The sequence below is a fragment of the Nannobrachium achirus genome (assembly GCF_963921795.1).
Source record: "Nannobrachium achirus genome assembly, chromosome: 1".
Taxonomy (NCBI): domain Eukaryota; kingdom Metazoa; phylum Chordata; class Actinopteri; order Myctophiformes; family Myctophidae; genus Nannobrachium; species Nannobrachium achirus.
In genome coordinates this window covers 44058564-44085312 of record NC_137810.1, presented here as the reverse complement: position 1 = coordinate 44085312, position 26749 = coordinate 44058564, and the positions used below count along the sequence as shown (strand labels likewise).

Genomic DNA, 26749 nt, shown 5'->3' with positions numbered 1-26749 from the left:
TAACCCTTTTACCTGTCCCCCTATGCACCTAGGCAGGTAGGAACTAATGTGTCAATACAAAAAGGGCACAGATTAATACAACACAATAATGAGGAATGTGCCAAATGAAAATGATACATGAAATACTGAATAATGAAATAATGAATGCATTATCCATGCTACATGGTTGCACTGAGGCGAGTCGCGAGGAATCCACTGGGAAATGAATTCTGTCTTAACGTTTATATTGATGTCAAGTGAAACATGACCAATCCTGTCTGATTGGACATTATATTGTCCAAGATATGGCTTGCATTTTGCTTAGAGATATGTTGTTGTTGAGATAAATTATAAGTTAATTAATTTTCCACATTGACTTGAATGGGAAAATGCCAAAACGGCAACCACACTTGCAATTTCCCAGAATGGCATCTTTCTAGGAGACACAGGCCAACCAAGATCGTGCAAGTTCCCCTGAACACACACCAGCGTCTCCACTGTTTGTAAACAGGGTGACAAGAGTTTCAGTGTGTTAAGTAACCTGAAGACAACCAGCGTGTCCATACTGGAGAAAAGCGCTTCCAGTGTAAACATTGTGACAAGGGTTTCAGTGAGTTATCGTCACTGAAGAGGCACCACTGTGTCCACACCACATACAGTAATAGCTTCAATCAATGAGATATTCTGATGAAAACCGTAATCTCTATACTTCAATGGAGTTGTCCACCAGTTGGCCCTGACCATTCAGGCCTTGTGTCACTCCCCATCTCTCTTCCTGTTTCCTGTCAGTCTACTGTCCTATCAATAAATATCAATAAAGGCATAAAAGCCCCAAAACAAATCTTTTATATATCAATTATATATGTTGTTTTAATTTTAATGTCCATTTCCGCTATGCATCAAGCTAGATAGGCTTCGACTACTTTAATTAACAACTAGAAATACTGTTCCTACGAAACAGTGTGGGCTCGCTCGTGACTATATTCTACAGCGTGCTAACTGTCACGTGAAGCTAAACCAATACTCCAGCTAACACCACTCCCAGATGTTTTTCCGCCAATTGCACCTCATTGGCTAAGGGCCCTGCCTTTGTACTGTCTGCGACAGTACAAAGGCAGTACAATGTCTGATGTCATACACAAACACAAAGCAGTGATGTAATTGCGACCGTAGGTCGCACTTACTACAGAAAGCTGCTCGAGGTGTCCGTCTGTCCGTCCGTCCGTCCGTCCGTCCGTCACACACGTCACACGTCACACTTTTGCCCTGCTCATATCTCCGCAACCGTTGCCCCGATCCATGCCAGATTTTGCACACACACTCCTTACCTGCCAAACTACAACCTCCAAGGACCCCCGGAGCTCCAGGGACCCCCAGCTCCCTCGGGGACCCCCAAGTGTAAAAAATGAGCACATGTGCAAAAATTACCAAATGACCACCCCAACGGGGCTGCTCACGGGGCATTCCCGGGGACCACCCACTCCTGGTGCTCCAGAACGGATGCAAAAGTGGTGGCGCCCCCAGTGGAGGACCCCCTGCCACTGCAGCTCACATAAAATGCCGTAACTCGGGCTAGGAGCGACCGGGAGAGCCGGGGCCGGTACCTATTCGTCCGCCTTGGCGGCGCGGAGACCCCACCCCTCATTTCTCACATGGCCCTCTAGCGCCACCATGAGGCCGATTCAGATTTTGCCCTAAAATCACGAAAATCACTACACAGTATGTCTACACTCATGTCATCAACATGCTCAGGAAGATTTTGGAAAAACAAATTTTTGCTCTATTTGTGGAGATAAGTGACCTACGGTCGCTTATCTCCCGATTAGGGAGTCTTACTGGTATATGGTCATATATGGGACTTTTGTACTCTTGGGGAGAACTTAATAGATAAATAAATACTCCCCCGGAGCTCCAGGGGCCCCCAGCTCCCTCGGGGACCCCCAAGTGTAAAAAATGAGCACATGTGCAAAAATTACCAAATGACCACCCCAACGGGGCTGCTCACGGGGCATTCCCGGGGACCACCCACTCCTGGTGCTCCAGAACGGATGCAAAAGTGGTGGCGCCCCCAGTGGAGGACCCCCTGCCACTGCAGCTCACATAAAATGCCGTAACTCGGGCTAGGAGCGACCGGGAGAGCCGGGGCCGGTACCTATTCGTCCGCCTTGGCGGCGCGGAGACCCCACCCCTCATTTCTCACATGGCCCTCTAGCGCCACCATGAGGCCGATTCAGATTTTGCCCTAAAATCACGAAAATCACTACACAGTATGTCTACACTCATGTCATCAACATGCTCAGGAAGATTTTGGAAAAACAAATTTTTGCTCTATTTGTGGAGATAAGTGACCTACGGTCGCTTATCTCCCGATTAGGGAGTCTTACTGGTATATGGTCATATATGGGACTTTTGTACTCTTGGGGAGAACTTAACTCATTTAGTGCCACCCCTTTCACCACTAGAGGGCGCCCAGTGGCCAGAGAAAATCCCATAGAGATATGCTGGTATATGCAGAAGCCCTGCAGCCATGACTTGCCTGAACACTTTCCTTTGTGCATGACTGCATGTACAGGAAGAGGATGAAGTTAGCTTGAAGTTAGCTATTGGCTACCAAGCATTTTAGAAGCCTTATTTTCGTCAACTTAGCCATGATTAAACCTTGCACACCTCATGCATGGGAAAAAAACAGAGAAGAATGAGCTCTGAAAAATCCAATGCAATCCAGAGTGGATTTGTGCAGTTTGTTCACAGCTTTCAAACAAAAAAATCCGATTGGAAATCCGTTCAGGCATTCTTGAGATAATCGCCCTTATGTTTTACATGTAATGTAAACAAAAATGGCTGCCCTGTATGTTAGATGGGGTTGTATGGGGGTGGAACATGCAAAATCGCGATTGAAATCATGTTCACCAGATTTGATGGGGTCCAAAAAAAAAAAAAAAAAATTCAAAAAAAAAATTTTCAAAAAAAAAAAAAAGTTTTTTTTTTTTTTTTTTTTATATCCCGAACTTGTTCGGGATAGGCACCCTGTGATACGATCATATATCCCGAACTAATTCGGGATAGGCACTCAATGAGTTAATAGATAAATAAATACTCCAGCTAGCTGTAGTTTTCTGCATCAAGAATATAACCGATTGCAGGTTTGGTTGCCAACGTGACTATATTCTGCAGCGTGCTAACTGTCATGTGAAGCTCAACCAATACTCCAACTACCACCACTCCCAGATGTTTTTCCGCAACTCAATTGCACCTCATTGGCTAAGGGCCCTGCCTTTGTACTGTCTGCGACGGAACTCTGTAAATAAATAATGAAGATAACATAGTGTTCTCGCCTTTCAGGCGAGCCCACAAATAAGACTTTATTTACACAACTGAAAAGGAGGATTATTGTTCTTGTCCATTTTTGAGCAGTGCTAACTGCTCCTACATCTGGTTTGGTCCGTTTGTCCAGTGTCTGTCCGAACTGTGATTGGTCAATTGGTGTCTGTATGCCCAGGGTCACATTGGCCAAGCTTTGCGGAGCGCTTAATGAAATTAGCTCATAAATAGCACCGCTCACTTCACACTAGGTGTGATTTTTCTTCAAAACATTTTTGAGACTGCCAGCTGCCTTTACTTCCAGGTTTGGTCATCAACTTGATTCAATGATTAAATACACTGAAGGATGAATTGCAACCGTCAGGTGTGCAAATCGGTGTTATTAGGGATGATGTCAACATTTTGTGTTGTGACATCAGACCAGAGCTCTGGTCAAGCTGAATATATGTGTGACGCAGTTTCTAAACATCACATTTAGTACGACCAACAGGGATACTTTACAGACGGAGTCTATTGTGAGAGTTAGATAGGCTGGGATCTAACTAGAGGAGGAGAAAAAACAAATCTTTCCTGCTCGCAAGAGACAAAGAAACGCCTTCCAATTTAGTCCAAGTAGCAGCGGTGTCCATGGACCAATCTTCCAAGACACAGGTGTCCTTTTATGAGTGTCCATACGCCTTCACGTCTCGGGTCACCCTCCATGAAAACATGAAGAGGAACCACAACAACCCCTGTCAAATGATGAGCAATGGACAGCTCCTCTCATCTTCCTGTCGGAAAGTCACCAGATGTGTAACCAGCCAGCAACAAGGAGACACAGACCAAACAAGATCTTGCGAGGACGTCAACTCAGCCAGGAGAAGTAAAGAAACAGTTGATGGCTTACACAGGAAAGAAAACCCCAAATGTAATAAAAGTTTCACTGAGTTACCGACACAGCATGTCCGGCGTGTCCACACTGTAGAAAGACCTTTCCAGTGTAAACAGTGTGACAAGAGTTTCAGTAAGCCAGATAACCTAAAGAGACACCAGCGTGTCCACACTGGAGAAAAACCTTTTCACTGTAAAGAGTGTGACAAGAGTTTCAGTAACTCTGGTAACCTGAAGAGACATCAGCATGTCCACAATGGAGAAAAGCCCTTTCACTGTAAAGAGTGTGACAAGAGTTTCAGTCAGTTAAGTCACCTGAACACACACCAGCGTCTCCACAGTGGAGAAAAGCCCTTCGTCTGTAAACAGTGTAACAAGGTTTTCAGTCAGTTAGGGACTCTGACAGTTCATCAGCGCATCCACACTGGAGAAAAACCCTTTGCGTGTAAACAGTGTTACAAGGGTTTCAGTGACTTGTGGTCTCTGAAGGTCCATCATCGTATCCACACTGGAGAAAAACCCTTTGTGTGTAAACAGTGTAACAAGGGTTTCAGTGAGTTGGGGTCTCTGAGGGCACATCAGCGTATTCACACCGGAGAAAAACGCTTTGTGTGTAAACAGTGCAACAAGCGTTTCAGTGCGTTAAGTAGCCTGAAGAAGCACCACTGTGTCCACGCCACATAATAGCTTCAATCATTTAGATATTCTGATGAAAACCAGAATCTCTACACTTCACCAACAGACTGAGGAGGAAGCATTTGAAAAAAAAAAAAAATCCTTTCTCATAACAGAAGTCAATGGGCTTTTGAAGTTTTATTTCACCTAGGGTAAACCTTTTTTCTGTTAACTTTTCTGCAATCTGGCTAGCCATCGTCAAAGAAAAGGGAAAAACAGCGCCCTCTCTGTTTTGTTCCTTTTCAGAGAATCTGTTCTTGAGAGATTAACTATTCTGTAACCCCCAAAGTCCATTGAGGTCAATGGACAATATAATGTCCAATCAGACGGCATTGGTCATGCTTCACGTGACATCACACTATGTAATAGAAATGCTAAGACGGAATTAATCAGGAACAGTAGACAATGCAACCACACTTGCAATTTCCCTGGATTGAACCTCTCTTTTTTCCTACTTTTTTTTTGATTGAACCTTTCTAGTATAATTTAGTTTTAGTTTGTTTTTTAAAACACAATATAGATTTCCTTTTTTGTTGTAAAGCCTCAGTTTTATTAAATAGAATATCTTTATGTTTGTTATTTCCCTCTAGTGTAGTGGTTTTCAAAGTGGATTCCAGGGACTCTGTGGGTTCCTTTAGGGGTCTAAATTGAGCCATACAAGTCTATAACTCTGACAGTGTACAAATGAAACCCGTTAGGGTTCATTCGTTTCCATTTGTACACTCACTGTCAGAGTTAAGGGGAGACCTTGAGAAACACTGCTCTAGTGTGTTATTTATTTAGTTTAACCCTGACCTGGACATGTACGTGTCGGCCGACAGGGGCCGGCGGCGGAGAGGCGAGGACGCGCAGGGGGACAGGCGGTTGATCAGGGGGGAGAGGAGGTCAGCGTGGCCGGCCTTGGAGGGCTTGACCAGCCGGTCCACATGGATGCTGAGGGTCTTCTGCTGGAAGGCGCAGGAGAAGGCGCCAGGGGACAGGTTCTGCAGCCAGGACAGCAGGGACAGGTCCAGCTCGTCACAGCCGTTCCCGCACAGCACGTCCACTCCCAGCAACACCTCGCCCTCCGTGATCTCCTCGCCAGTCGCTTTGCTCTGGACGCCGCGGGGTGAGCAATCAGAGTAAAGAGTCAGTTTTATGAGAGAGAGATTATATACTGTCTAAAATTGCGTGCAGATTAAACTTTAGACTAGACATTTTGCCACTTACTGTAGACCTTCAAAATAATTAGTCAACTTGACCTTTCTGCACTTGGTCTGCTCTTTTTTCCCCTCTACACCAAACCTTTTTGCCGAAAATAGTTGATCTACATGGTTGTAGATCTGCATTTTTTTCTTTTTACATTTTTATCCTATGATTTTTGGAACACATTTTTTTCACCCAGTGTCAATTGTCTAATGTAGAGCAACGGACTGTAAAAAATACCTCATGCTTCCTTCCATGCATGAGGAGTCCAAGCCGCTTCTTTTCACCTGACCGGGGGGATTTTCACCAGTTGGACGTAGCGCGCATTATTCCAACCAGTTCCTTTCCCCTCCATCAGGCACCCCTGGCTGGCCAGGGGAGGCAGTATAGAGACCAGGATTACTGCATGTTTTTTGTGAGGGTACCTACCCTAAGGGACACGGGGAGAACAGGCAAACTCCACACAGAAAGGCCCTTTTGGACACTGATGAGAGAACGCCCCCAACGGCCCTGGTGGGAATCGAACCCAGGACCTTCTAGCTGTGAGGCTAGAAGGTCCTGTATGAGAGAGGTGTGGATCTGCTCCACCGTGTAGATCTGCTATCTTTGACCAAAGTTCTCCTCATAATAGGGATGCTAGGATTCAAGTGGTGTAAAAAAAAAAATCCTATCACACAAAGATTTGGCGGCCACCCTGCAGTAACTCCGAAGACCTCCTAGGGGTCCCGGACACCCTGTTGAAGACCCCTTTAGCTTTAGACCAGTGGTTCTCAACCTGTGGGTCGGGACCAAAATTATTTTGGGGGGGGTTACCTTAAAGTGCAACATTGTTTTCTCTCTCAACAGTAAACAAACCAACATAAGGTGTAGGTGTACAGAGGGTATCTGCACATTTCTAAAGTGACAATTTAAGGACTTTTTAATACCTCTAAAATGACAAATTAAACATTGGCCAAATTGTCAAATATTAGAGGCAGAAATTGTGAAAATAGCCGATCTCCATGCGAGCATGTAGATCTGCTATTTTCACAATAGAACCGTGTTATACAAAATGTATTGCCTCAACTCTTAGTACTCGTCAGGGTGTGGGGGGTCCCCAGTTAAAATATGATTATTTTGGGGGTCGCTGACTGAAAAGGTTGAGAACCACTGCTTTATAGACCAACGAGACCGCATTTAACCGTCAAGAGACACGAGCACGGCGCGGCCCCTACCTGACAGAACTCCACACAGCACTCGTACAGGATGCCCTTAATCAGCAGCTGGAAGAGCCGGTTCCCGCTGGCCCGGAAGCCCGCCTCGCTCAGCTTCCGGTCGGCCGGGATGAACTCGGCCACCATGACGCAGGCCTCCTCGAAGCAGTGGACGCGCGCGGTGCTGGGGTTCCAGTCCTTGAACTGGGCGTGGTGGGTGAGGCGGGGCAGCGTGAGGAGCAGACACAGCTGGCTGTAGTCCTCCTTGGCGGGACAGAAGGCCTCCAGGCTGTGGAGGCAGCGCACCGCCTCCTGCATGCTCAGCTCCAGCTGAAAGAAACGCGGTGGTGGGAAAAGTGCTCAAATGTTTTACTTAAAAGGTATTCACATACCGGTAATAACAAAATGGGTCTATTTTTCTTTTTTTTTTCTTATCCGTCTTTTGAGATGATCAGGTTTTTCTAAGCAGCCAAATATACACCAATATACACACAAACGGCATCTCTCTCTGAGTCTCTCTCACTCTCTCTGGTGTCTGTCGGATATACGGTAAACATGTTTACAACAAATAATGCATTAGATCCATATTATACAGTAAGGATATTTGTGACTCGTCTGTCCACATGTCATACACAGTTGAAATAAGACCACTGTATGTTTTATTTCTCTGGTCGTTTCACCCAATGTTGCTGCTCCGACATTGAAAACTCAGCTACGCACTGATTATCTTGAACTTGACCGACTTTAGTGGACCCCTACTGTGGTAGTCCAACTGTCTGCTCTGTATCTGGGCCATCAGAGCCCCATTGCTAGTTTAACAAAGAAATGAGTATACCATTGTAATAGAACTAGAAAGATGCAATTGGAAATTGCAAGTGCGGTTGCCATAACTATATTCTGCAGCAAGCTAACCGTCATGTGAAGCCAGACCAATCCTCAAGCTAGCACCACTCCCCCATTGAATTCCACTTGTTTTTCCTTCTATTTCTAATTGCATCTGGTTTCCATCAATTTCCAATAGCAGTGGAAAAGTTTATCTAGTGAAAATAAAGTTTCCCCAGAACTACAGTGCGTTGCCCTTCGGGCAACCACACTAATAAATTATCGAGCGATGCTAACCGCTCCTTCATCTGGCTTTGAGTGTATGTGTGTCCGTCCCGCAGAGCTTGGCATTGGCCAATGGCCAAGCTTCACGGGGCACTTAATGAAATTAATTCATGAAAGGCACTGCTCATTTCACAATGGGTGTGATTTTTTTATTATAGAATTTGCTAAAAAAGTGCTTTACACAAGAAATTAAATTAGCTATCTTAGGAGACATAACAAATAAAAATGAGAAAGGATTAAGCTTTATAAAACAAGGCAGCCTTTTCTCTTAACTGCTAAAGCCAGGAATCCTTATGTTTTTGGAATGACCAGCAGTGCTTGCTTGAGGATCCCAGGCTAAACGTTCTCTCAGAGGGGGAGATTCAGAAACTAGGTCGGCCAGACAAGACCTGGCCTTCTATGTAATGAGTAGGGCTGTCACAATTATTACATAATCGTCTAATCGTGATTATTTGACATTATTGCAATTATTTTGTCATAATCGTCATAATCGTGAATGTTGAAAAATGTCAGAAATAGTGGAAATAGCAGATCTACAAGCTCACAACGCGACGCATCACGACGCGTTGTGAGCTTGTAGATCGGCTATTTCCACTATCAATGTTATTTTTTAAGTAGTAAGTTGTCAAATATGTCATTAATTTCTTTGTGTATTTAGGTTTTGTGTCATATCTGCCATGTGCAACTTCAAAGCCTAAAAGCCAAACAGAAATGTAATTGTCAATGACAAAAACACAATTAAATCGTTAATCGCCAATTATTTGAGTGACAATTAATCGTCATGTAAAATGTCATATCGTGACAGCCCTAGTAATGAGTGAAATTGTAATAATAATTCTAAAAGGGATAGGCAGCCACGTTAGGGATGCTAAGATGGGTGAAATGTTTTGGAGCCAGTTAAAAGTTGCAGTAGATATAAAAGCATGAACATATTGTGTCAGATCAGAGATGGACAGAAACAATTAAATTATAGGTAATAAACAGCAAGATTGAATAACGAATACGCGCTCTCTGAGATTGCGTTCGTGATTGAAAGTGATGCCCATGTTTCTAGGAGTAATGTTTCTGCGTTAACTCACATTTTGAGGGTCTTCCGCCGCCGACATTGCGTTGTTCACACACAGAGCTTCCAGAAACTTCTGCTTCAGAATGATGTAACGAAACCTGCACACAAAATAAACAGTAAGGGCAAGGTCACACTTTTATTCTACCTAATGAGGGCGGTTCTGTCAATGCAACAACAAAAAATCAAACCTCGGTTCGAAGTGAAGCGGTGAATTTATTCTACGAGTTCTAGAGCTATGAAATCTGTGTTCTAGATCTATATATTCTGTGTTCTAGATCTATACTATATGTGCTTTAGTTCTATATTTTTATGAATTCTGAATTCTGAATGATTTTATCTGGAGGGCCAAATTGTCATGTGAAGCTTGACCAATCCTCAATTCTGCATGCACAGGACATGTACGGGACATACAAAGCCTGTTCATTCTGGACTGGAATGACCATATATGGACATGTACGGGACACACAAAGCCACTCCTTGGAAGCAGCTTTCACCGCTTAAAAAAAAAGGATATGTCATCATTTGCAGCGGGGTCAAAATGAAACGAGACTTTTATTCCATTCACCTGGATTCTCACACCATAAATGGTGCATTTATACATTTATAACCATCACCATCATGTGCAGCAGTCAAAATGAAACTAGACTTTTATAACTTCCTGATGATGTGGCAATACTTTAGGTCGGGTGCTAGGTGCACCATTCACCTGGATTCTCACACCATAAATGGTGCATATAGACTTTTATAACAAACTCATTATGTGACTAGGTCAGGTACGAGGTGCACCGGACTTGTTAAACTAGTTCATAATAATCTCTTTGACTTAAAGCAAGTGGAAGACAGGCAGAGCCAAGCAGATCATCTTTGGAGGCGATGAGATAACATTTGAGCATTTTTCCTTTTTCATTTAAAATAGATAATGAACTACATGTTGTTATGTCATGGTTGAACATCCAGTTATCACTCGGTAGATTTCAGTAAATCTTTTGTGAGTTACACTCTCTCACTGTTAAGACTTCTCTTCCAATACAACTTCAGGTATGTACAAGTCATACTATTGTTACTTACTACTTTGTACCTTCACTTACATATTTTAGGGCAACAATATTCTTGGTGAAATGTAAAGCCAGGTTTTCACTACAGTGCCAGAACGTTTCCTGCAAAATAATTAGCAAAATGTACTGGAATGGCAATGGGAAAGGCCCTTTTCACATTTCTTCCTTGACAGCAAAAAATCTGCTATTGCCTGATAAGCAAAGGTTTGAGTACTTTACAATGGTAGAGTACTTTATGCTCAAGCGAGAGGTGACTGTAAGCACGCAAGACTTTAATCCGAGCAGTTTTCTCATATTTTTTTCTCTCAGTCATTCATTTGTTATTTACCAAGGTGACGCAGGTATTGACGTAAATTGGCAGTTAGTTATAGCGTAAAATCTCAGACAGGGTTTTGGATTCGCTCGGACTTTGGTTGGTGTCATGTTATTAGGCCTACTATTTACCACAATGTTAAAGTAACAAGCAGTACAGTACGTGCAACATTGCGTTTAGCAGCACACACTTTTGAACTAATGATTTGTAATGGTAAATGCTAAGTAAGTGAGTTCAGAGTCTCACAGCAGGTTATTTATTTAATTCTAAAAGTCAGGTACCGATTAATTAACTTTAGGACCGAAACATCAACCGCCAAGCGATAACGGTGAGAAGCCATTAACGCTCGCCTCGTCTTTCTTTGTGCACCCGAGAGCGTCTCAGATCACGATGTATAAATCAATGTCTTCTGTTAAAGTTATACTATGTAACTTTTTTTATAAAACAAATCTTAAAATTTTCCTAACTGTTAAATCGCTAAAGTTTTAGAACACCCACTCCGTTATTTTCAGCTTCTAAAGCCTTCTCTTTATATGTTTTCTATGAGCCGTGAGGGGGGGAGAATTTCGCGGCAAAATTACATCATCTGCATCATCTGTATACGTTGTGTATACGTTGGCCAATCACATCGCGGATCATACACACATGATACACTACCGGCCAATCACAGCCTGTCTGCCGTCTCTTCAGGAAGTAGCCTCCCTCAGCAGCAAGTGTTTACGATGGTGAAGGATTCTTAACCTCTTACTCCCCAAATCCTGGTCAGAAAATTACGTTCTACCCCTCTACGGATTCGTATCGGTCCCGGTGGTTTGCGGCCCTGCTCCGGTGGTCCGCGGCGACTCCGGGCGAAAAACGGCCGAAAAAAGCAATACCGCTACTGACCACTAGTTTAGCTTACACAGTATAGCTTTAACATTAGCGAGATGAAGTCACTGTGTGTTTACAATACAAAGAATACAAACAGATGCAGCACGCTGTATGGGCGTGCGTGAAATACGAGACAATGCTTTCCTTAGACCAATAGAAACCCCAGTGAAAATCTCAATGCGCTAACATCTCCGCCCCCCAAAACCACAGATAATTCCTTCCAAAAGCAGCCTAGTTTAACATAATGATGTAACCATTTCATTACCTTAAAAACAACTATCTTTTTGAATGAAAACCTTCATAAACAATCGAACTGTGTTGGGGAAAAAAAGAAAAACGAAAAACACACAAAAACTAAATCGAGGTCATTTTCTCACGTTTCTACTGTTTGAAAATCGCCGACATTTGGACGGTTCGACCAGCCGTAGTCACATTTATCATTGATCCCAGACCAAAACAGGTATTCAAAGAACCCCCAAAGTTGATGCCCTCCCAATTTAAGGGACCAACTTCTACACACCGCCCACTAATTCTACTTTTCTATCAGACATTAACCGACCGTACCAAGACACTTATCTGTATCATTAATATAAGGTAACATACAATAACATGGTTACCATAATAATAACAACTGTATTTGTATATATTTTTGTATGATTTGTATACTGCCCTTGCAACACGTGCCTATGTGTAGCTAGACAGCTAGTTAACAGTTCCTGGGATCCTCCAATAAACACACAAGGCTTGACTTTTCTTGCAAATTTACTGAAGTCTCTTTAGGAGTTTGTAAAACTGAAACAATAAGAAAATAGAAATACATACAATGAATTAGTACCAAGGTACAAATATACACTGTGTAGTGTTTAGTCTCCAGTAAACAAGTGAGCTGTACACATGGTCTGCTGAGAATCTTCTTAAAACGTTTTTGCCTTGGACATTATTTGTCTGTAAGTACATTTAAGTTGTAGTTAATTGGTGTAACAACTGCATTTCATGTAAAACTTGATGTTTGAATATTTTCTGTGCAAGCTTGTTTAATTGTTTCGTTTGATAAGTGTGTAAGCATTTGTGTTCTGCATTTCATGCTAGCCTGTCCTGCTGCAGTGACAATTATTTGTGTTTGGAACATTCTGTAACTAGTTTAAATGCAAATAGTACTGTATGTACTGTACACCATTTCTCACACTACAGTGTATATTTGTACCTTGGTACTAATTAATAGTATGTATTTCTATTTTCTTATTGTTTCAGTTTTACAAACTCCTAAAGAGACTTCAGTAAATTTGCAAGAAAAGTCAAGCCTTGTGTGTTTATTGGAGGATCCCAGGAACTGTTAACTAGCTGTCTAGCTACACATACTGTAGGCACGTGTTGCAAGGGCAGTATACTGTAGTAAAAAGACAAGAAGCACAGCGGGCTCAAGCACACAGGATAATAATCAGCTGCAATCATGAGTACACACACAGCAAAGAGATACACAATGGTTGCTGAAGATGAACAGCAGGAGGAGCATGAGGCATCCAAAGCAGATTTCGTCATGTCTTCTCACAAGTCTACTCACAAGTCTGCAGTCAAGTCAGTCAAATCTAAATCTGTGGCATCCAGTAAGTCATCACGATCCTCAATATCGTCTCTATACTTAAAAGCGCTGGCCAAGGCTGCTCAGGCTGAAGTGGCAGTTGCTGAAAAACAAGCTGCAGCGATGAGGCAAAAGGCTGAACTTGACGAACAGAAGGCTTTACTAGAGGCTGAACTTTACATTCAAAAGGCTGAACTTCACAGACAGAAGTCTGTACACAAGGCTGAACTTGATGCCAGCCTCCACATTCTCCAGGCCCAGAGGGTTGCTGCTACAGCCTCCGACAAAGCCTCGGTGATGAAGCAAAAGGATGAACTTGACAAACAAAAGGCTGAATTTGACACCAGCCTCCATATTTTCCACTCTCAGAGGACTGCTGCTGCTGCCTCCACCGAAGCTACAGCCTACGAGGAGGCTGAGAAGAGTGAAAGCGGGGAGGAAGACCAGGAAACTCCTGTTCTACAACAACCTTTCACTCCAGCGCAATGTACAAGACAGCAGCAGTTGCCAAGTCAAACACCTATGACACTGGTTTTACAACTTCCTCTACCAAACCTAATTGAGTGTGACATGGTTCCTGATGAAAGGATGTAAATACACTCACTAGGAAACGCACACCATCACTCCCACCTACAGCCAGTTGCAGAGGAGATTTAACTTGTGGACTCAGACGCTCCAATCCTCCCACTCTTAAGAAGAGACATCTTAGGGGTGCACACGGCGCACGAGCAAATAAACGGGCCCCACAATGCTTCTTACACGCAACTTGATGCCAGCCTCCACATTCTCCAGGCCCAGAGGGTTGCTGCTACAGCCTCCGACAAAGCCTCAGTGATGAAGCAAAAGGATGAACTTGACAAACAAAAGGCTGAATTTGACACCAGCCTCCATATTTTGAGAGGTAGTGCAGACAGCAATTGCTGGGCTGTACACATTACCTGCATGTCTACCACAGCTTACACTGAGCTGATTGAATCCATGCAGACTTACACATTCTCCAAAGCTCTGAAGGACAGAGTTGTCAAGGTGTTTTTGAGGTCAGCCTCAGAGATCGTAGTCCTCCTGTCAGAGGAGACTTAATGAAATAACTCTTATGTTGCTACTTGCGTCCAAGGACATTCCTTTAAGGTTGATATATTTGTATTGATACAATGTTATTGTACCAAAGCGGGGAGTGTGCTGCCTTTGCACGGCAGTTTGGTTAAAAATCTAAGTTTAAAAAAGGGGTTAAATATTTCTGTCATTTAATAAGTTAATATGTCAAGTCAAGGTAAAAAGTGAAGTTCATTGTATCAGTTCATATTGTTGTACTGCCATCTTGTAGTGAGTTAAAAAAGTATAAAGCAAAACGGAAGTGAAACTAAACTCAGTAGAGCCAGCATTTCCTCATTGAGCAGAGAGCTGTACACATGTCGGCTGAGAGTTCTTCTTAAAACGTTTTTGCCTTGGACATTATTTGTCTGTAAGTACTTTTTAGTTGTAGTTAATTGGTGCAATGATTATATTTCATGTAGAGTGTGATGTTTGCAACTTTCCTGTGTAAGCTGGTTTAATTGTTTGGTTTGATAGTGTGTATACACATGTGCTCTGCATTTCATGTTAGCTTGTCCTGCTGCAGTGACAATTTTCTGTGTTTGGAACTTTCTGTAACTAGTTTAAAGGCAAATAGTACTGTATGTACTGTATACTATTTCTTGCACTACAGTGTATTTTTGTACCTAAATACTAATTCATTTTATTATGTTTCTATTTTCTGTACTGTTTCAGTTTTACAAAAATCTTCAGAGACTTCAGTAAATACAAGAAAAGTCAAACCTTGTCTCTTTATTGGAGGATCCCAGAACTGTTATCTAGCTGTCTAGCTACACAAAGGGAATGTGTTGCAAGGGCAGCATAATTTGTATAGCACCTTTCATGACATGAAATGCAGCTCAAAGTGCTTTACAGAGCAAAAAAAGCAATGGTACACATGATTAACAATAAAAAAAAAGAAAAGAAAAAAAAGCTAAATTACAAAACAACACTAAAAACATTAAAAACTTCAAAGCAATGTAGACATGAATAACAGCACAGGGATTGAGAAATCAGCTAAAAGCATGGTTTTGAGCTGTGCTTAAAGGAGTAGTTCACCCCCAAAATGACTTTTTTTCTATTGATTAGTCATGCCATGGAGACTAGAGTTCAATAATATTTTTTAGTTTTTGTTACATTCCTAAGACAAAAATTTGATTCGAGTAAATTTACCCCCATTGATTCCAGGTGGGGACCCGTTTCGAAACGGGTCCCCATCCGGAACGAATGGGTGTACATTTATTGTTATCACATTTTTGTCTTAGGAATGCGACAAAAAACTAAAAATATTATTGAACTCTAGTCTCCATGGCGTGACTAATCAATAGAAAAAAAGTCATTTGGGGGGTGAACTACTCCTTTAAAAGCTATCCAGAGAATGCCTGTCTTGTTTATGATGACCTTCTGTTCACATTACGTTCATCACTTTCACTTTCCTTTTACCTCCCATTCCAGGCTTGCTATGCCAGAGTGGGTGGGGTACCATGGCACCACAGTCGGCGGCGCACGCGACATCATCGCCCAGGGCTTTCGGCAGACGTCAAAGAGGGAGGGCATGCTGGGACGCGGAGTCTATTTCAGCCGTGACATCACCAAGGCATTAGCGTACCCACGAAGTCTCCACGACAGTCAGCGCGTGACTCTTACGCTGCGTGTGCACACTGGCAGTGTCACTAACATCACCCGCCAAAAACACCCCATACAGAAAAGCTGGCACAAACATGGGTACAACACAGCCCATGTGCCCGCCTTCTGTGGCATGGTGAAATCAGGCAAAGAGGAAACCTGTACGTTTAACCCGACTCGAGTACAAATCGTTGGGGTTTATCGGGCACCCAGCTATGCCATACGGGCAGAGCTCGAAACACTGCTAGCGCAGCGATACCAATATTATATTGATTCTGATACTGATTCTGATTCTTCTGATTCTGGTGGTTCTGATTCTGATTCCGATTCTTCTGATTCTGGTGGTTCTGATTCTGATTCTGATTGAATCAAAAGTCATTTGTGACTCCCCCTACCTAAAAGGTACTTATAATATACATACTTGACATACATACATATCTTTTTTCACACTCTATCAAATGTCTTTGCCAAAAAATAGCAGATCTACAAGCTCACAACGCGTCGCAATGTGAGCTTGTAGATCGGCTATTTTTTTGGCAAATGTTCCCACCTCAGGATAATGGATTTTGATTATCGTGATAATATCGTAAATCGCGATTTCTTTCGTCACAATAATCGTGATATGAAAATTGCATATCGTCCCATCCCTAGATACGACTCAACGACGTCTCATCTGACAATCTGGACATGAATGTTGAGGTACCATTCCCCCCCCCCCCCCATAAAAAGTGCAGTTCCCCTATAAATCAACAAACTGTTGTCGCAAACCCAAAAGACAAGTGTGAACCAGGGTTGAACCCAGCCAGATGGTTTCCCAGGATCAAGGACACATTGCCCATGCCCCACCGATTGTGCCAACCATGCACGACTGGCCAGAAGATACAACAATCTTAACCTCCCTTTTTCACCTCACTTCTTGGGCACTTCTTACGACCCCTCTAAGATTGAGTTTCCAGGCAGGAAGTAAGGAGGGAAAGGGGGGGGGGGACAAACCCACGACATGTACACATTAAAGACATGATGATATTGGGGAGGGGGGGGGAACCCATCCAAGCCACCAAACTCAACAGTGAACGGTGTGGCATATAAGCCGCCTCATGAACAACAGACTTTAGCTTCCCGATGACCACGACACTGGACAGACGTAGCCACTAGCCAGTCTCCACCTCCATCCAACTGTGTAACTCTTCGGAACCCAGTGGAACCCACTACAAAGTTAATACCGTACTCAATATTGAACAATTTTTCCTTTTTTTGTAAACGTTCTCTTTGTTTATACCTTTGTCAATGACATTCGGTTTTGTGTCTTTCACCATCCAAAGGTGAGACTGAAAATTTAGGCATACAACAACCGCATTTAAAATCAATATTAACATATTCCTCTCTGAGTATTTCTCAGCTGTGATCACATTTTAGACATTTTAGCGTAGACTGTATTTTCCCTTCTTCTATCCTCTCTCCTGTTCCATTTGTCTTTTCTCTCTCCCTCGAAAGCTAACTTGAACGGGCGATTTCTCTTTCCTACCTTAGTTCTGTTTATGACTGTGCTGTACCGCCCCTGGTTTTATTTTAATTGCTTTATTTTTATGCTTTACGTTTTGCAAACTGTGTGGAACAGTGGTTTTCTTAAGTGAGAAGTCAGATATCGTAGTGGGGCTTTCGACAAAGGCTCTGAACCCTACACTATGATATCCTACAGTAGGCCTACTATGGCTTGTACCGTTTACGCGTTATTCTATGTCGACTAACTGAAAACATATACTGAATTATACTGTAACGAAGTTTATAATAAATATATATTTTTGAAGCGGTGAAAGCCGCTTCCAAGGAGTGGCTTTGTGTGTCCCATGTCCATATATGGTCATTTCAGTCCAGAATGAACAGGTTTTATCAAAAACAAAATGTGTGTCCCATGTCCATATATGGTCATTTCAGTCCAGAATGAACAGGTTTCATCAAAAACAAAATGTGTGTCACCTCATGTCATATGGTCATTTCAGTCCAGAATGAACAGGTTTTATCTGTCCCGTACGTCCAGAATATGTGTGTAGTGTCCTGATGATTGGATACTTTGAGGATTGGTCAAGCTTCACATGACAATTCGGCCCTCCAGATAAAAACATTCATTCATTCATTCAGAATAAATAATGTATCCATGTGTTCCAGAGTTCATAACTCTGGAACACATAGAATAAAAGTTCACCGCTTCACTTCGAACCGAGGTTTGATTTTTATTATAACTGCAAGCAATCTTGTGGACATTGGTGTTATTTTCATATCCCTGTTTAATGTGCTGTGTTAACGAACATTTAACTTTCACTGTGAAAAGAACTCATTACTGCACAGTGAGTGAGTTATTTGAATATAGTATTTGTTGTACACATATTCCATAATTTCTTTGATATCCCTGTTATGTCCCTAACACATTCTTTCTATATCACCATAATTATTTCTTTTTGTATTTCATAAATGCTATGTGTAGGCTATACTGTATGTGTGCATTGTAAAAAAAAAAAGAATGTCCATTCACTTTCTTGTATTGCAGTGTTTGTTGCAGAGCCTCAAATTGTGATGAACATCTGATTAGTCCCCTTGGTCAAAGCACAGGGAATATAAGAGAACGTGAACCTGCGTTGACAGTCCCCAATAGGACCCTGTCAACCCATTAAAGTCTTTTTTAACTTCATTATTGCTTAGAGTGTGCCTGATGGGACCCTTCTTAAATAATATCTGCCTTAAATCCTTAAATCCCTGTAAATGACAAAAGATTAATGTATAAGGTATTGTCAGACAATGAAACTCTTGATGGCATGCGAGTGACCGCATGCAGTGACAAATGATGAAGGGAAAGAGCAAAAACATGGCACCTGGCATTATGTCATCTGTTGAAGGAGCTGTTTTCAGGTAAAGGAGGGCAGTAATAAACAAGTAGCTCAAGTACATTCCACAGCCATAGTCCATGAAAACCCCTCAATCTGCTGCCTGGGGCTCGCATCAAGTTAGGCACCCTTATTTAGAGTTACCAGTGGTGAAAAGTAACTAAGTACATTTACTCAAGTACTGCACTTAACACTTTCAGTGCCAGGGCGTCATATGACGTCCGACACGACCTTGGCAATGATGCCAGAAATTAATATTGGCGTCATATGACGTCCGATGCTTTTTTTTCATATTACAGTAGCACACAGTCTGATCTTGCCCTCAGCACAGACAGGGCCCTCTGGGCTATGGGATTGTGAAGTCACACGTCATGTGACCAAATTCGAGCACTCCGGTTGGCCGGTTCCCCCCAGAAACAAGGGTCTAGACTCTAGAGGCCCATTATATACACAACACAGTCACTGGACACACAGCAATCAGAGGGAGAGATAGATATATTGAGAGAAAGAGCGAGAATCAGAAGCAGAGAATTTAGTTATAAAATCATTAGATTTAGTATTCTACCACTTTTTCGAGTCACGTGTTCAAATACTGGATTCTGATTGGCTAAATTCCGGAGGTTATGAGAGGACAACTGCCGCAAAGTTGTGTGTCCGAGATCAATGCGCCTCAGTGTACATCCGGGGACTTCAGGAGGTAGTCCCCCAACCAACAAATGAAGGTCGCAGCGGTCCTATGTTTACTAACGTGCGTACTATCGTCGCCGATTTATTTGGATCCAATGCAATCCGCCAACTTTAAAGCCCCTTTTCTCTGAACCTATGCCTTTCTGGAAGCGAACAGCCTCTATTTACGGCCGGAACGGTGCTTTTAACTGACGTTAGCTTAGCTGTAAGCTAGACGCATGGATTAGTATGGAGTTGGCGCCATCTGTTGGTGAGTAGAAGATGTTGTTGGTGGAACTATCTGCTGTCTCGCGGAAGTTTTATAGGCAATAATGATTGTAACTTAAGATCCTTGCAAGTTACAACTATGTGTTTTCTTTCATGTATACGGGAAAAAGTGGTAGAAAAGCTATTTACCACTCGGGGTCGGACATTATGCTCTCATAATGTCCTGAGTGAGTGTGTTATCGGACTCGGCTGCGCCTCGTCCGATAACACCCTCACTGCGGACATTATGAGAGCATAATGTCCTCTCACTCGGGGTAAATTGCTTACTTATTTAGAGAGATAGAGATAGAGAGAGAGATCGGAATGTAGAGGTTTTAGCAAGGAGGAGTGGGGGAAGGGCTAGTTTCTTTGTTTAGGTTGGAGGGGGGGTCCATTTTGTAAAAAATCGGTTTTTGGTTCTGGCGGCCAGAAGGGCTCCTTCTACGGCGAGGCATGCATGCTGCCAGGGACAGACCACCGATTGCTACGGTTTCTCCCCGCGCCCTGTAGGATGCACTGCTGAGCTGTGCTGCGGTATGTTCTCTACGTTTCACTTTGTTATACGTCTGTCTTTCAATGTTATATGAGATAAGTGCTCTATAATGTATCAAAATGTATGAAATATATGGCCCATAAACCATAAAACTGTCTCCGCGACTCACAAATGGGTCCCGACCCAAACGAGAGAAGCATCCATTTCATTGTAAAGTCGACATTCAGAAACGCTGATTTTAGGCTATATTCTTCACTGCATACTACGTGCCACTCACGTTAGAACATTGTTTATTTTGGCGATAATGAGCCAAGGACATCACATCACAGCCTAGTATAGAACAGTGGTTCCCAAAAGGTTTGATCGCGAGCCCCGGGGTGGGGGCGCTCGCCCTGGAACCTCCAAAGCACTAGCGACCACCCTCCACAACTCAAGCCCGATTTGGGAGACCCTCCTGGGCATGGCGCCGCTCGGCGTCGGCCTCTATACCTCCGTGATGGAGGGAGTGAAAACTTTTTATGTCCAAAACCGCTCGTTTTGCATTTATCATTTGAAATTATTTAGACTAGTGAAAACAGCCGATCTACAACAACAGCCAATCTCCTTTTTAGGCACTAACTAGTAACTAACAATAAAATATGAGTCTAGAACACACCACTGTATGAGATGCATAGTGTGGTTCCTGTTGAAATAAGCCATGAATATGTAGCCGCTACATATTCATGGCTTATTTCAACAGGACAGACGCTATTGTGCATAATCCCTATCAAATACGCTACTTTGAAATACTGTATGTGCAGTAGGTCTAGATGTCAATCCATGGTTTGTAGTAGCTGTAAATTCCACCAACTTCTTCCAGTAAGAATACATTTCTTTATAGTTTAGTTTTTTAGCGTGTGTGTATACCTAGATAGATAGTTTAGTAATACAATCTGTGTGTGTGTGTGTGTGTGTGTGTGTGTGTGTGTGTGTGTGTGTGTGTGACATAATAATCTATCAAATCGATCTACAAATCTACAGTAGTTATGTCAGTCTATAGGCTCTGCCAGCAGATAGTTACTGTAGATTTGTATCAAAGCAGAGCCCATAGAATTCAGTGGCCACGTATATATACATATATACATTTGAAATTATTTAGACTAGTGAAAACAGCCGATCTACAAGCACACAACGCCTCGCGGTGCGAGGCGTTGTGTGCTTGTAGATCTGCTGTTTTCAGACGTATACAGACGTATCATTTAGTATTTTTTTTTCTTCTATCATATACAGGGCCCGTGGAGTCTGACTGGATGGAGGAAGGATGGGATCCCACAGTCTACCCATTCCCTGCTACGCCATGAGCTGCTGGAGACAATCTGCAACCAGACCAATGACAACGCAGAGGACAGTATGATGGCGGCCAGAAGGCAGAGCACCGATTGCTGCCGTTTCTCCCCGCGCCCTGTAGGATGCACTGCGAACCCGGTAAGCGTTACAAAGTTTATGTTCTCTACGTTTCACTTTGTTCTATACGTCTGTCTTTCAATGTTATATGAGATCAGTGCTGTGGTCTACCTGTAACGCATGTATACAGGGTCTGCTGTCGGACTTGCCCGACTTGTGACACCCTCGCGGGCAGGGCGCCGCCAGCCGCTGGCCTCTATACCTCCGTGATGGAGGAAAAATAAAATATGAATAGCGTCTGCCCTCGTGAACCTTTCAAAGTAGCGTATTTGATAGGGATTATGCACAATAGCGTCTGCCCTGGCCAAACGAATAGTGGGTGATCGTCTAGAACACACCACTGTTTGAGATGCATAAAGTGTGGTTCCTGTTGAAATAAGCCATGAATATGTAGCCGCTACATATTCATGGCTTATTTCAACAGGACAGACGCTATTGTGCATAATCCCTATCAAATACGCTACTTTGAAATACTGTATGTGCAGTAGGTCTAGATGTCAATCCATGGTTTGTAGTAGCTGTAAGTTCCACCAACTTCTTCCAGTAAGAATACATTTCTTTATAGTTTAGTTTTTTAGCGTGTGTGTATACCTAGATAGATAGTTTAGTAATACAATCTGTGTGTGTGTGTGTGTGTGTGTGACATAATAATCTATCAAATCGATCTACAAATCTACAGTAGTTATGTCAGTCTATAGGCTCTGCCAGCAGATAGTTACTGTAGATTTGTATCAAAGCAGAGCCCATAGAATTCAGTGGCCACGTATATATACATATATACATTTGAAATTATTTAGACTAGTGAAAACTGCTGTTTTCAGACGTATACAGACGTATCATTTAGTATTTTTTTTTCTTCTATCATATACAGGGCCCGTGGAGTCTGACTGGATGGAGGAAGGATGGGATCCCACAGTCTACCCATTCCCTGCTACGCCATGAGCTGCTGGAGACGATCTGCAACCAGACCAATGACAACGCAGAGGACAGTATGATGGCGGAGATAGCAATAGCGGAGGAGTCAGGTCAGGTCACTGTAGGTTCGCTTCCTGGACCAATGTCACTCTATGGGAGCTGAAGAACTTCTGGGACTTCTCTTCCTCGTTTCCCAGAACAATGAACACACACACACACACACACACACACACACACACACACACACACACACACACACACACACACACACACACACACACACACACACACACACACACACACACACACACACACACACACACACACACACACACACACACACACACACACACACACACACACAGGGTGAACAGTACCATCTAGTGGCCAACTACAAATAGACATTGTTGTGCTGCCTGCCTTAGAATACAGTACTTTATTTTGACTTTTATATTATTTTATTTATTCTTTACTTGCTGCACATTTATTTTATTTTACTTTTGTGAAGTCATATTTGTGATTTTTTTTTTTTTTTTTTGAAATATTTGTAAATATTGTTGAACATAAATATGTTCATGCTGGATGTGTGAGGTACTCACCAGGGTTAGGGTTCGATGTTGCCATAAAATAAAAGGTTGACATCGCTTTTCTGACTTTTTGTCTTCCTGACCTTCTAGACCAGGTAAAAACACAGTGAATTCACAGTGCATAGTTCTATCAAACTGTAAGACAACTTCCACCTTCTGAGTCATTCCATACTTTTTCACTTTGCCCCCTTGAAACTAGACGATGGTACAATATTTTTTAAACTTTTTTTGCACCGAATGAAAGCTGGTTTGACATTCTTTCTGTCAAGGGTACTCTTGTTCCGTTACCATTTACCAATTTGTTGCTATGGCTTCCTAAAGTTTTTTTTCTTTGAACTCAAATATCTCAGAATCTAGATTTCTGAGGCTATTCATTGGTTTTTGCAGTGTGCACTCTGCTGCACCTATCTCCAAAACCGCTTATCGAAATCACTCCAAAGTTTTTCTGGTAAAAAAAGAAATCCTCTTTTACCAAATCTCCAATTTTTGTTCCGATGTGAATATCGGATCATTTCCAATTTATTCCCTGGAATTGGGGCAGAAATGAATGGGACCTAATGGTGGCACTGGTAAGGGACGGGGGCCAGGGGGGGCTGGCACTCAAAGTGTTAAGTACAATGTTTAGGTATTTTTTACTTTACTGGAGTATTTCCAATTTTCAGCACGGAACGACCGACAGACAGCTGGTGAAGATTTTCATAATAACTTGCGACCTGATGGTCGCAAGTTATTATTTTATCAATGGTGCAACGCTGCTGTCATGAATAATTATAGTATGTCTAAATGGTGACCTGGCAAGAATTAAGGAGCATTCTTCAGGTCCATGTGCTTTGGTATAGAAAATGGACAATGATCAAATTAATCAAGAAAACAAGGTGCTCATCCAACAACATCTAACTAACAAAATAGAAAGAAGATACCAGTAAGACTCCCTAATCGGGAGATAAGCGACCGTAGGTCACTTATCTCCACAAATAGGGCAAAAATTTGTTTTGCCAAAATCTTCCTGATCCATGTTGATGACATGAGTGTAGACATACTGTGTAGTGATTTTCGTGATTTTAGGGGAAAATCTGTAGGAGCAGTGTCCAAAAATGTGTTTTTAAAAATCGGCCTGGAGGTGGCGCTATATGGGAGAGATTCATGTTGATGGGATGAGTGTAGACATACTGTGTACCGATTTGCGTGATTTTAGGGCAAAAATTGTAGGAGCAGTGTCCAAAAATGTGTTTTGCAAGAATCGGCCTCATGGTGGCGCTAGAAGAGGGCCATGTGAGAAATGAGGGGTGGGGTCTCCGCGCCGCCAAGGCGGACGAATAGGTACGGGCCCCGGCTGTCCCGGTCGCTCCTAGCCGGAGTTACGGCATTTTATGTGAGCTGCAGTGTAGGGGGTCCTCCACTGGGGGCGCCACCACTTTTGCATCCGTTCTGGAGCACCAGGAGTCGGTGGTCCCCGGGAATTCCCCGTGAGCAGCCCCGTTGGGGTGGTCATTTGGTCAGTTTAGCACATTTGGTCATTTTTGACATCTGGGGGTCCCCTCCGGGGGTTGTAGTTTGGCAGGTAAGGAGTGTGTGTGCAAAATTTGGCATGGATCGGGGCAACGGTTGCGGAGATATGAGCAGGGCAAGAGTGTGACGTGTGACTGACGGACTCACTCACGGACAGCCTGTGGAGGTTTTGGTAGTAAATGCGACCTACGGTCGCAATAATATACAAACTTGAGTTGCTTGATCGCTACTAGGAACTCATGAATCATCTCTAAATAAAGGCAAATTGTCGATGCACATTATGGGTTACTGATCTTTTCAATGGAGAAAATGAAAATGATGTAAATACTCTACATCAAATACACAGGAAGAATATATTGACAACAAAAGGATAATGATGCCTATGTAGTTATCCTCAAGAGCAGTGCTTATAAATCCCCATAAACACCTAAAAGCACTTAAAATATCATATTACAAACCTGCACGTTTTATTGTGCCAATAGACTAAAAAAAAATCAAACCTCGGTTCGAAGTGAAGCGGTGAATCTTAGTATAGAATTGTCTGGAGAGCCGGTATGACAGCCGGTATAATAGGTTTTAGCCCTCTATAATTATTTCAGTTTCTGTTATCTTTGTGGCCTACTAAATTTTTCAACTTCTGCTAGATTTTCAATGTACTCTTGTCTGCCTTAATGCTCCTTTTTACCATTCTGTTAGCATCTGTATATTCTTATTGTGCCTTTGCTTTTGCTCTTATGCGGCTATTTGTCATTGCTGCAATAGGTGAGACCTATTGCATGTACAAGACAGATAAAACCTGAAGGCCAAATTATCATGTGAAGCTTGACCAATCCTCAAAGTATCCATTCATCTGACCGGGAGGGACACCGCACACATATTCTGGACGTACAGGACAGATAAAGCCTATTCATTCTGAACTGAAATGACCATATATGGACATGGGACACACATTTTGCTTTTTGAAAAAGCCTATTCATTCTGGACTGATATTTTGCACGTACGGGACAGGAAAAACCTGTTCATTCTGGCCCGGAGTGACCATATATGGACATGAGGTGACATACATTGTGTTTTTGAAAAACCCTGTTCATTCTGGACTGAGATCACCATATATGGTAATTAAACGGACATTCTGTTTTTGAAAAAGCCTGTTCATTCTGGACTAAAATGACCATATATGGGCGTGATACACACAAAGCCACTCATTGGAAGCGGTTCAAAAACTGAAAACTTAAACCCTACCAGATCCATACATGATCTGCCTCATACTCTGGTGCTAACTTGTGTGAGAATCTATCAACTGAAGAATGGCAAATTAATGTAACACAAAGAGTCTCCTTTGTGTCTCCTTATAGGAAACTGCTGCTGGTCATCAAATGATTGGCTTAGGAATGCAAAAAATAAATACAAATAAAATAAAAATGAATTCAACTCTCCATGGGGTGAGTAATGAATCGAAAAACAGAAATTGTGTGGTGAACTATCCCTTTAACAATCACATAGAATACATAATTATTTTGACTTTTTTAATATAATCTTCCTCAAGTTAAAATCCATTTTTATCCAAATTAGTCTTTATTATAATAGTGGCCACTGTGAAGCCTGTCCAACTTCCAATGGGAGTTTCTTCCACAAATATGGAGCCCAATGCGGCAAATGCTCTCCCTGTTACACGCCTTGTCCTACATGGGGACCTTAAGCAATAGCTGGTCTGTTGGTCCAAGATAACAGGGAGGAGTGTAAAGGGTTCAGTAGGTCAGAAATGGAGGAAGGTACATCAAGGCAGTGCAGTGATTCAAAAACAAACTATACAATTTTAAATGATTTGTTGGGCCTGTAAGGTTATTTTACCTTAAAATAGTCTGTGTTCTTTTATCCCATACTGGTGAAATAAGCTGATTAACAATATAACCATATCGCTCCGGTTTGAAGCCGTGGTCGGGTTGGAAGAAAGGACAAGATTGCCTGTTATGAAAAAATCACACCCAATGTGAAGTGAGCGGTGGTCGTGCTTGCATAACATCCTCAGACTATAGGATATAAGTCTAGGATGTACAGGCTACAGACACACACACACTGC

The 26749-nt window shown here is 42.5% G+C and overlaps 1 protein-coding gene across 1 annotated transcript in view; it reads right to left on the bottom strand.

Moving 5' to 3' along the window:
- LOC308288081 (WD repeat-containing protein 47-like) overlaps positions 1-26749 on the bottom strand; it is a gene marked incomplete at both ends in the record, with an annotated part of 63497 nt that overhangs the window by 26466 nt on the left and 10282 nt on the right. Inside the window, 3 exons of the mRNA XM_080729423.1 lie at positions 5641-5939; positions 7245-7553; positions 9410-9494. Of these exons, the coding sequence (XP_080585549.1) occupies positions 5641-5939; positions 7245-7553; positions 9410-9494 (693 nt within the window). The remainder of the gene's footprint in view (positions 1-5640; positions 5940-7244; positions 7554-9409; positions 9495-26749) is intronic.